Here is a 12,764-nt window from a genome sequence, read left to right as displayed (position 1 = left end):
ATTTATTCTTCTTTTTAATATACCAATATCCAATCACCAAATATATTATATAATTTTAATTTTCAATTAATACTTTCTTCCATTATCCAATCACCATTTATACATAACATAATTTTTAATCTTCAATAATATTCTTCTAATATACTTTCCAATACTATCAAATTTTAATACTAAATCACTGATTATTGCATGAACTTACTGAACAATTGACTTCACTAACTGTAACTAACTGTGTCTGTCTTCTTAACAACTAATTGTCTGACTGCTTACTGACTGACTGACCGGCTGACTGAACTGACTTTATAGTAACTGTAACTGTACTGACTGACTGCCCCGACTGACTTTATACTGACTTCATACTAACTGTGTCTGTCTTCTTAATAACTAATTGTCTGACTGCTTACTGACTGACTGACTGCTTTTTTGAATCCAAATCACCGAGTATTTATATCTTTTCAATGTTCCAGAACCATCTGGCAAGAAATCATATTCGAATTGTTCTATATATTATTGTTCTCGAAAAAGTATATCTTCGATCCACAGACATAACCTTATTCGCGAAGGTTCTACCGTAAACAAAGGTTAAATTCTGTATTCTAGAGAATTCTTAACTTTTCTATCGAGAATTTTATTGACATTTAGGCTTTTCAGATCAGAATATAAACTTATATGTAAATTAAACATTTTAAATTAACAAATAACCCCACTTTTACATTCGCAACTATTTTTATCTGTCACTTATTCAAAGTAGGTATTTTTGGTTGCCTATGCACATGGCTCACTTAAATATATTTACAATATTATAATTATTAGAAACAAACTTTTTACACTTATATGCTAATTTCTTAAAAATACCCTCATATAAATATATTCTATTATTCTATAGTATATAACTTATTAAAATAACCAAATACTTTTTATATCTAATATTATCTAGTATATAACTTATAAATTATTTTTATACAATATCATCTCAATATATATATATATATATATATATATATATATATATATATATATATATATATATATATATATATTCTGGTATCACATTAAATATTGCTGTTTTAAAGTTTCTAGCCATAATGCCGACATCATCTACTAGTGCTAGTATCTAAATAATTTTTTATGAATTTTTTTTATTTTAATTTAATATTACTGCCTGAGCTTTTTTAATAATATGGATTGTATCTTTATTTCGTTTTGAATTAGAAATTTGGTCTGTATACTAAGTATTCTTTTAAATATTTGTATTGGGAATAAACCACAATTTTACTTTAAAATACGTTTATTTTAACTTTCGAGTTCTTTCCACTTAAAACACTGTTCTCAAAATACAAAACATTAATAAATTAAACGAATTTTGTTTTTTTTACTTAACAAAATATTCTTTTAATTATTTAATTTTATCTGTGGTTAAAGTAGATGATTTTAAAGTAACTTTTGAATATTTTTGAGTTCCGTTTCTGGGATGGATCATTCGATTACATACATGAAATTAACTTTTAAGAAAGCCAGCCAGAAAAGACATGTGATTTTTCTTTAAAAAGACAACCACATGCATTGATGGCATTAAAATTCTCCTGTTGATTAACTCATTGTAAATCATGAGAAAAAAACTAGGAAAAATCCTCATGATACTATCCCGATATGGTAAGTATTTGTCTTACATTTGGTTTACTATCAATATTAACATCAAACTCTGATTTTGCATGCATGTTATTATGATGTGGCCTCGGTATGTTATTGACTTACTAAAAAGGGTATTTTCTTCTTATTTATTTTCTCTTTTTAAATGGGTAACCAGATGTAACTGCATTATGCCGAGAAATTTGTGACGCAATGAGTTTCAAATAAGAGGCGCTTCTTTGATCTGTCTCTTTTAAACATCTGTTTTTTTTAGGATTATGCTTGAATTTTTATGCTGAACTCTATGTTTATTTTCTCATGCGTATTTCCGAATTTAAGGTCTATCAAATTATCTATTTTTGATACTATATTGATGTTCACTTATTTTAACATTTAATGGTCCTGACGTTTCACCTTCTAAATTAAAATGTTCACATTCATAAGGTATTTTATAAATACAATTTTTTATTCTTTCTTGTTTATTTTTAGGTTTAGTTTTAGATAAAACATATTTCAATGTGTTTGTTGTTTTGAATGTTGTTGAAATGTTAAATTTATTTTCTATCTTTTTAAGTTTTTCGATAATCTTTTTATGAATGGTACTGCTATTTTTCTCATATTGTTTTATAAATGTTACAGGATTCCGTTCTATGATGCCACAAGAAAATACCTTCAGATCAAAGTTTGTTTTATTATCGTAATGCACTCTGCTGGAATATTGAACAATTTTTATTTTATGTTCAAATTGTCATAATCAATTAAGCTGATAAAACTAAACTATAAACAGATTTTTTAAATTCCAAGTGACAGAAAACAAAATAATAAGTTTAGTTCGTATTTAAAGAACAATTTCCGAGGTGAAAATCAAAAATTAAAGTATAAAATATTTTTAATTGTCATCGTGGTTTATTCTTAGAAAACATAGTAGTTGAAATCATTGTAGATTATACAGTAAACATTAAATTCACGGCCAAATTCGGGAAATTTGTGTATTCCTAAAATTTTAAAACCTTTAATTAATTATTCTTTGCCTCTATAATCTTCGACAGTCGTTTATTATTTTAATTATAATATCAACTTTAAACTGTAATTCGACGGAAGTGAATATGTAGTTAGAAGTCAGTATTTGCTTATATAATGCTGGTCTATATGAATGCATTGTTTATTTGTTATTGTTTTTAGTAAAATACGAACAGCATTCTTGTACGGCCATGCATTTAAAAACTGTCGTTGTGTTATTGCAATTAGTGTTTTTAGTTTTTGCAGTGAGTAAATTAAAATAATATATTGAAGTCACTCATAGCTTCATTTTTAAATAAAATATAAAAATTACTTTATCTCTGCACTTTCTCTTTGTTTGTGTTAAATTTATTAATAAACTCATTAGGTGAACTGTAGAGTTTTCTGTAATATCCTAATCTCCAATTTATTTTAATTGATAGCTTTTTAACTACATCAATTTTTTTGATGTTGTATAATCATCACCATCAGCGTAATCTACAAATTATTGTGAAACCTCTCCTACATAGTCGTTCTCCATTTATGCCCACGATTGTCTAATATTTTCATTTCTGTGCCATGTTTTACTGGCTTGTTTCCTTATGTCATAGTTCCATCTTAAATTTGGACGTCTTCTTGGTCTCTTGACACATCTTGACGCCTCTTGAATGTCACAGTCTAATTCTAATTCTTTTCGCTAAATGATCGCTATATGTTACGCCCACTTCCTCGTTTTCGTTTTTTATCAACGTTACTTCTTTGTTTGTACCTCTTAGACCTTATCTAACTTTATAGAATCGTTTTTGGGTGTTCCTATTGTTTTGTTCTAATTTGTCTTCAAAATCTTTTCGTTTTACTTCGAATATAAAATTTTTTACTGTTTTCCTCTGCTCTTTATATCGTTTGTAGTTTTTGTCTGCTGTATTACTTATATTTTGTCGAAGTATCCTTTTTCAATTGTATTTGACGTCTAGCTTCCTCTGTCTATTTTATTCATGTTATTCTTACTGTTACTTTAAACCACATATTTATGCTGTAGTCAGCATTGTGTCTCTCAATGTTTGCCATGCATTCTACACATTATTTTGGCCGAGTCTCTTATTTCTATTTTTTCATTAATTGCTTTATTTTGCGTTAATTAATAGCGTATTTTTTGGCTATTGTTTTATTTTTCAATCGGTACGATGTTTTCTTTTTATACTGCTTTATTAAGTCACTTTTATTGTGTTTTTCTTTTGTTTTTTGTTTTCTCTTTTATTATTGATACCAGCAGATAACGGTAGCTGTTCATTTCTTATCCACGTCTTAACCTTACATCAGTTATGTTCTCTCTGATTTTAGTTTTTGTCAGTATACAGTTTATAATAGACTTTTCTTCTCTACTATGCTCTTTTCGTATATTTGTGTATGTCTTTATTCTCGTAGATAGTATGTCTAATAATTATGCTATGTACTAGACAATAATCGAGCAGTCTCCTACCCTGGTTATTTCTTGTTGATTCTCTGTATTTTCCTATTACTGATGTAACCTGGTGATCTCTTTTGCCTCTTCTGCCATTAGGATCTCCTACAACATATCATGTTCCTTACTAGCTTCATTTACTCGTGATGATTCTTTTCAAAAATGTTCTTTTCGTTCTGCTTTTTCATCCTCGTTCGATATATAAACGATGATTGGGATCTTTTTTGCTCATTATTTTTAATTTTACCTATCTATATTTCGTTCTAATATAGCTTCTCATTACCGCAAAAATTTTATTTTATTGGCGATCGATGTATAACTTATAGCTACGGTTGCTCTTTCTTTTTTGTCAACTCCATCAACCTGTGTAATATCACAGGTTTTTTAGTTATATTTCTCCTTTGGTTATTTTTAGTTTAAACAATGGTTTCGTTTAAAGCTAGAAAGTCTTAATTTGCTTTCTAGAACCTCATCTCTAGTACTTTTTATTTATTGTGTATTGTTTTAGTATTACGATCCCTAACTCAGTAACAATTATTGCATTACTTTTTTTATATTTTCCCCCTAATTTTCTTCCATGTTAGTCTTTTGTTCATTAGTGCTACCCCGCTGTTGTTGTTCTTGCTAGGTCGTCATCTTTGCTTCGTCCAGTTTGCTATTCAGTATTCTGGATGTATTCGTCGCTTATATTGTATGACTCCCCAAGAATTTAATTCATTTCTCGCTTTGTCCCATCTTCATTCCGTATTGTCTAAGTTTCTGGAACGATACATTTCCATTCCTTTCATTGTCTCTTTCTACTTAGACCTTCTTTCTTAATTTTCTCTGTAAGACCCTCTCTTTTTTGAACTTGTTGTTGTATACTTTGGCCCTTTCATTTCCTTTTAATTTATTTTTGTTTTTTATTACAATATTATTTTCTGTTTCGTTACTTAATTTTATCAGGCAAATTTTACTTCCTAATCTCTTGATATCTTTTATTCTTACATTCTTTTTTTCTATTATTACCTGTACATTTAGTTTTTTTTCTATAGGGGTTTTCATTTCTTTTTTCAGTGTATTAACTGGTATTCCTTGTTTTTAACTGATAGCCGATGTAGTACTATGTTGTTTCTCCTATCTCAATTTTCTATATTCTTTAATCTTTCATTTATTAATTTAATTTCATCTTTTAATACTTTCTTTTTTAATTCTTCTGTTTTTTTTATCCACGTTTTTCATGTTCTTCAGATATACTTTATTTAATTTATTCTAATTTTTTCTAGTGTAGTGATTGTTGTATTGGCTTTAATCTACTACATCATGAACACAGTCAAATATATAAAGATTTATAGATAAAGATAACAGTTTTAAATATATAAAGATCTTTAAAATGTCTTAATTTATTAGTATTATCGTGATTTCTTATTATATTGATATCCTAATTTTGTTGTTTTCTTCACAATTTATTCTTTGTTATTATCTTTAAAATAAGTAGTATTAACTTAAATACAAGATGTTACGTCCATTGACCTCCGCTTAGGAATGGTGCCATTCCATACAGCGTTGGTACTCAGATTGTTTACATTAAAGTTCTAGTAGCACAGTTTACAGTAGTAAAATATACGAGAATGCATAGACCAAATAATACCTGTTGCATATCTACTCATAAAACAAGCAAATATGGATGGGCAGTAGCAGTGCTTTTATCTTTACTTAAATACTGATAACTTGCTTCTGCTTAAGAGTATTAAGCTTTCGATCTCGTTCTCTTAAAATATTCCTACGTTTTCCGTCAGTTCTCAAAATAATCATTTTCATGTATATTAATTATGTTAATTAGTGTATATTATTATTATTTATTTATTTCTGAACGTGATATTCTAAATTATATTTTAAAATTCTTATTAAATATTTGCTGGTAGAATATATAATGCGACTAACTCGGAATGTGCGTAGAAAAACATAAAGAATATAGTAATAATGAAAAATGATAAGAATTGGCCAATTCTTAATGAAATACGAAAGAAATTTTAAATTCTTCTCCAGGAAGTACATTTCCTTGAATTACCTATATATTTCTAATCCTCCTCTCCATGTCTGCCTTTTAAACAAGCATCATAGCGAACTGGATCTTAAAAAAAAACTGAACTTTGAAAAACACACACCTAACAAATAGTACAAACAATGTTATTTTATTCAAGCCCTATTCACAATAAACAACCAACTTATACACAGAAATGAGAAATTTAAATATCTTGGAGCTACCTTAAACAGTAAGTGGGACTGCGACTAATAAGTGAAGATATGAATAGCCATAGCTATGAATATTTTTTTTAATGGGAATAAGCCACAATTGAAGGTTAAAATAAGTTTATTGACGTTTCAATCTACACTTTGAAAATCGTTCTCAAAATATAAAATGTATTTTGAGAACGATTTCTAAAGGGGAGATTGAAACGTCAATAAACTTATTTTAACCTTCTATTGTCACTTATTCCCATTAAAATAGTAATTACTTTAAAATGCCACAAGAAAATAGCTTCAAAACTATAAATACTTTTACGAAATTCAATTACTACCTTTATTGGCGCGAAACTTCTTTGGGTCACCGTATTCGCGTTCTAAAATGCTACATATTATATGAACAATAATATTGTACGGTAGCGAACCCAGGTCACTTATTGTAAGTTTGCTAAACCGTATTAAATCGTTCGAAACGTGGTGTCTCAGAAGGTTGCTTAAAATTTCATGGGTCAATTGTTTTACAAATAAAGTGGTCTTAAAAAGAGCTTATCATCATTACCTAGACTAAAGTTTACTGCTGAACATATTTCTCTTGTTTGTGTTTCCAACCCCGTCTATCTTGCACCACTCTCATTCAGTTTCTTGCTTCGCTTGTTTTGCCTTGATCTTCATTTTAATAACCTCCTTGTCCATTGACCATCCGTCATTCTAGATCATTCTAGATTTGTCCTGCACATCTTCATTTTAGTCTAACTATTCTTTCGATGACGTCAGTCAGCTTGGTGCTTCTCCTGACCTCTTCGTTTTTTATTTTGTCTCGCAGAGTTATTCCAAATTTAGATCACTCCATTCTTCTCTGTATGACTCTTAGTTTGGTAGCCGAGGCTTTTGTTAAAATAAGTGTTTCTGTTCCTTAGGAACAACACTGGGAGGACGTATGGATCAAATATTAGGTTTTTCATGCTGCCCACCCAAGATCGATTGTTTTCTTCAGTTCATAGGTCTGACAAATATCTCGAATATATATGAAAATTACTTAGTTCTCGGGAAGAACCGTGTTGAGAATTTAATACTTGACGTTTCGGCACCAATTTTGAAGCCATTATCCGTCTTGATAATGCCTCCAAAATGGGTGCCGAAACGTCGAGATATGTCAAAATATATAGGGTGTCCCAATAAAAAACATAAGTTGGTATCATATTTGCTTAGCGAGACCCACTAAAAAAATCTTCTAGGCGACTGAATCCTTCCATAAAATATCTATCAAAGTTCCAATAAAGTTTTTTTAAAAGTTTTCTTAATTAAAAACATATATAACCCTATCCTTTCGACATTTTTAATAATCGCCCTGTATCTCGCAAATGTAGGGAGCTAATAATGAGTTAATGTGTTCTTTTTATTTTGATTTGATTTGATTTGTTGATTGAATCGTTTAACGAAAAAGAAGTCATGACATCTTAACTCCTTTTTTTTTATTTCTCCAGTTTTCGGTATAGTATGCAAAAGATATCAATTTGGGACACCCTTTACTGAAATATGAAAAAAGTGTAATTAATCTGGATTAACTATCAATAATAGAAATGATTAATAAATAGAAATTCAGAACAAAACCAACAAAGAGAGCGAAAGTGTAGGAGCTTTAAACAGCATATTAAAATCCATAGCTGTGTTAAGGAAAATCAAAGAAGGGCTCTATAGAAAGAAAGACTTAAAAAAAAATATTTAAATTTGGTAAATGAAAATACTATGCAAGATAATTGGAACGAGCATTGAAAGATGGTGAAGAAGAACAAATAAGGAAATAATGGAAATATAAAACATAACGTCTATTAATCCCAAATCCCAGAAAATCAGGTGTCTGGTTCATGTAGAGAAAATGCATTAAATGAGAATACTGAAGATTCCAATAATATTAGGAATAAATAAATAAAAAGAGGAAGATCTGGAAGATTACGGCGACAGCATATAGACATATTAGGAGAAGTTAAATGTTACAAATTGGAAGGTTAGGGCACATAATAAAGAACGGGATAAAATCTTTAACCAATTCTAAAAACTACATGACGTGTACAATAAAAGTAACATTCAATTAAAAATTTTTGATTTAATGACTATAATATAGATTATTACGATAAATATTTTAACAAATTGTCAAAATACCTTTAATAATTCATTTGTAAAGTAACTAAATATATTGTCATGAATATTGATGTATTGCTGATATTAATAAATATTTTAAAGGATGACGATGGTACCATTGTAACAATTTCTAATGGTAAAATACAAGGAAAAACAAAAAAGAGTTTGGATGAGCAAAAATACTATGCTTTTGAAGGTATACCTTATGCGGCACCTCCCACGGGAGACAATAGATTTAAGGTAAGTTTATCTAAATATTATTATTTAATTTCTTTAATTTACATGGTAGAGCATTGTGTGTACTTTTTGACTTAGAAAAAATGTTTAATTATTGTATATTGATTGGTTTATTTAGTATATCCCCAATTGTTTCCGGTTTGCTACCTCATTACAGTTGAACCTAAGGTTTGTGATTTTTTCTCCTTTCTACAACACAATTAGCGAGCCAGACGTTGGAACTGGCTAAATATGTAGACTTGGATTAAAGAATCTTTCGTCGAATCAATTTTTTAATAATAATGATATTACTTGATGAATTTAAGGGCTCTTTATTTTACGTTGTACTGTTACAAAAGATATTTATGTTCAAATGTATTTAACTAAAACTAAAATTTCTTCTTTTCTGCGATAATTTTCTGCTTACGTAAAGTGCGTGTATTCGAGAAGTGAATTGAAATTTTTAAAGTCCGGCCCGAGAACCGAAAGAGTAGTCTGGTGTCACTGGGATGACCATTACGGTGAGAAACGAGATAGGAGAGAGCAGTCTTTTTACACTAATGTTGAGAGGTCAAAATGTACCTACTGTTAGGTACGGGGACTGAAAATGGAGTCTCTGTATGCCGCTTCAATCCAACATTTTATAGGAAAGAAATTTGCCCAATTTCAACCGTCTTTAACGAACTTTAAATGTTTTAACAGTGAATTATAATAAGCCACTTTTTCTTAACATTTATGAAGAAATTACGTTATAATAAAACAATAAAACTAAAAGATTTATTGCCTTTCTACGAGATCCGAAAACAAATAAACATTACTGATCCAAAAATTGTTTTTTCTAACGAATTAGCGAAGCGGATCGAAGGAAATGACACTATAGCAACCTTATCTAATGATATTGGAAGACCCAACAAATTGGAAAAAGTTGTACAGTCAGGCCAAGACCCACCCAGGGTTGTAACGCTACGTGATGATGATGAACTGAAGAGAAATCAGGACAGAAGCTACAAAAAACTTAAAATTAGCCAGGTTATAAAATACAGGAATGTAACAGATCGCAAACAGTGACGAAATTTGGGTAGACTTACATATAGGAGTAGATGGATAAGGGTTAACAAAGAAAAGGAGAGAAATAGAGTGATAAATCATAAATCACAAAGAGGATAGTATAAAATTCTGACGAATACCTATCCTGATATTGATTTTTTCAAATAGTTAGTCCTCAACTTTTATTTCGTTTTTATAATGCTTCTACAAAACTATTCTTTGTTTCGATGTCGACAATCTTAGTCCAGTTATTCAACTGGATATACTATTGGTAACATTTATTTCTGATTCTCTTAAATGCTTGGCGTGCAACCATTTTATTATTTAAACTCTCATTTTTATATATCATATTATTACCTTAAATTTTTGAGTAAAATATTTATATTGTGTTAATTTTAAGGCTCCACAAAAAGTAGACGACTGGGATGGAACTCTAGCAACAAAGAGAAATGAAAAAGCTTGCTTACAAATTATTGCAGTCATTCCACAGGGATCTGAGGACTGTCTGTATCTGAACGTATATACTCCTGCGGTAAGATAAGTCAATTACATATTATTACCATATTATAATTAATACAAACACAGATTTTGTTTTCTTTTGTATAAGATTTTTCCGTGTAAAACGACCAAAATATTTTTATTTTTCATTTACACAGGCGGATATTTTCTGCCATACTACTTCTTTAGATATCCTCGTTAATAATCATAGTTGGCTAAAGCTGCATCAACCGTGCTGGATTAACGTCCTATGTGTAAATAGGATAAGGTGTAAATAAGGTATAACCCAATGAAGATCAGCAGATCAACTGATAAATTATTGGCATAGGGTCTCCAGCTATGTAATTAGTGTGAAGTTGTGAATTAAACATACCAGACCCAAACAAAAACATATACACACACAAAATCGGTAAATCACAGGCAGTCGCAGTAGTGGATAACCTACTGCCTTAAGAGATTTCTCAGAGAGTTGGCAGACTCGGTAAGGGCGCATTGCCCTACCTGCAGTATGTCTTCCTAACTCGAGGAAACAAAGATGGAAAACAAGATGATAAAAGAGAAAACAAGTCGCTACAAGTGGGCTTAGAAATGAGATTATTGTGGCGAAGATTATATCTCTATCCCAAAAACTCAGCTAGAAGGTGTTCCGCGAGGAATGTACTTAGAGACAGGTATCAAAAAATACCTTTCTGAAGCTCAATAGAAGAGAATAAAAAGAGAGGTAAAATGGCTGCTGGGACATGTAACACAGCAAATCTCCACAAAACCAAATCTGAGGTACTGGCAAAACCCTAAAATAAAAAAAAAGAATCCTCAAGAGAATACCATTACCCTTTCCCAGTAACAGAGAGTCGTTAAAAAATCAAGGGACTCTAACCAGAAGACTAAGTCATATAGCAGTGTCAAAAAACAAACTAGGATTGCAGTGGCACAGAGACACTATTCTGATACTCATTTAGATCATAGTCACTAACCTGATTAACAAGATGAAACAAAAAGCTGCAGTTCCATAAAATATTATTTAGAGCAGAGACCATGTGGGTTAACTGTGCTAGCGAGTGCAAAAAAATGGACAATAATATGCTCAAAAAAACAAAATCAAAACCTTAAGATAAAATACTTATTGGTAAAAAATCGAAAGATGGGGAAAAAGTAACAACTGCTAGTCTATATAACCGACGATGTCTACTACAAAGTATTAAGGAATATGTAAGGCATATTACAGACGTGGACTGATGAATGGCATCAGAAGACTACGATTAAACCATCAGCATAGCACAGCATCTTCAGGAGAACTTATTATTAGAGCTCTGAGTTTACCAGGGTAAAATAAGAGGTCTATCTGGCATTGACTACTAGCTTATATATAGACGATCTACTAAAGTCTGGTGTACTTGTATATTATTCAAACAATATATTAAAACATTGCCGTTATTTCTTTGCTCTAGGAATTTAAAGATGGAAAAAATTAAGACCATGGCGGAAGAAGAAAGACCATAGCGGAAGAAAGTATAAAGAAGATAACTCTCAGACTTGTGTACCTTTCATATCGTGATCCAAAATAACCACCACCACGAGAGTTAGAACAGCTAGTAAGGGATTACAGAAAAATATACTGCAATTGATTATCTGCTATGTTACGAATGCTAATCTGACCTAGAGCAATACAAATACCAACAAAAGGGATGTGTCAGCACTACTGTTTGATATGGAATATGATCAAGACATACTAACTTTAGGAAACAAACCAACTTTCGTAATTTCACAAAAAAAAGGATGTTATTGATATAACAGTGGCTACGACTCATGCAGCTACGACTGTTAAAAAATGAAATGCGACAGATGACGTGTCTTGTTTGGACCATTCATATATCTGCTTTAAAATAAAAGGTATTGAGTCTATTAAGGAAGCATATCAATTAGACCTGGAATATTGTTAGGCAGGTTTAAAGGGAGGATAACGCATACACTAGACCTACCATGGGCGCCGTACAATTTCAAGAGGTTATCATATTGGCATTCCAAGACAGTTGTCTGGATATAGTAAGGAATTTCAACAAAGAATACTCTGGTGAAATGATAACCTTAAAAATTAAACGACAGAAGTCAGATGAAAAATTTAATTTTGCCAAAAGATGCAAAAGAATAAAAAAGTGCACAAGAATAAGGAGACAAAGAGAATCGTGAAGAGGGCATTACGAGGATATACAATAGAAACCATAAATGTCAGGGGTTCTTAAACCTCACTTTAAGCACATTTAGATTATTATTTCCCTACTCTAAAATAAGGCAAGTGAATGCATTCAGAGTGTTAAAGAGAGCCTGACGGAATTTTTTAGAGAGCACTATCCTGAGCCTCAAACACAACTGATGCAACTAGACACATAGCTGCAGACTAGACTGGATATCATGGATATATGGTTTTACAGAAAATTGAAGTGTGATAAAAGAAAGTAATAATCCAGGAAAAAATCAAATGGCAAATAAGCTCATTTGTGCCATATGAAAAAAATCGGATTCGAATGAGATTTAACTCTGAGATAGCGCG

At 30.5% G+C, this 12,764-nt stretch overlaps 1 protein-coding gene across 1 annotated transcript; it reads left to right on the top strand.

Moving 5' to 3' along the window:
• Window positions 1–2,797: 2,797 nt before the first annotated feature.
• Window positions 2,798–10,250, top strand: LOC140431747 (esterase SG1-like; the record flags this gene model as incomplete). The annotated part of the gene is made up of 3 exons (XM_072519627.1): window positions 2,798–2,894; window positions 8,558–8,695; window positions 10,119–10,250. Coding segments are annotated over exons 1-3 (324 nt in total), but the record flags the coding sequence as incomplete, so codon positions are not given.
• Window positions 10,251–12,764: the final 2,514 nt, after the last annotated feature.

Source organism: Diabrotica undecimpunctata, unplaced genomic scaffold (assembly GCF_040954645.1).
Source record: "Diabrotica undecimpunctata isolate CICGRU unplaced genomic scaffold, icDiaUnde3 ctg00001866.1, whole genome shotgun sequence".
Lineage (NCBI taxonomy): Eukaryota > Metazoa > Arthropoda > Insecta > Coleoptera > Chrysomelidae > Diabrotica > Diabrotica undecimpunctata.
The sequence above is the reverse complement of the archived record's forward strand: the minus strand, read 5'-3'. Positions and strand labels throughout refer to the sequence as shown.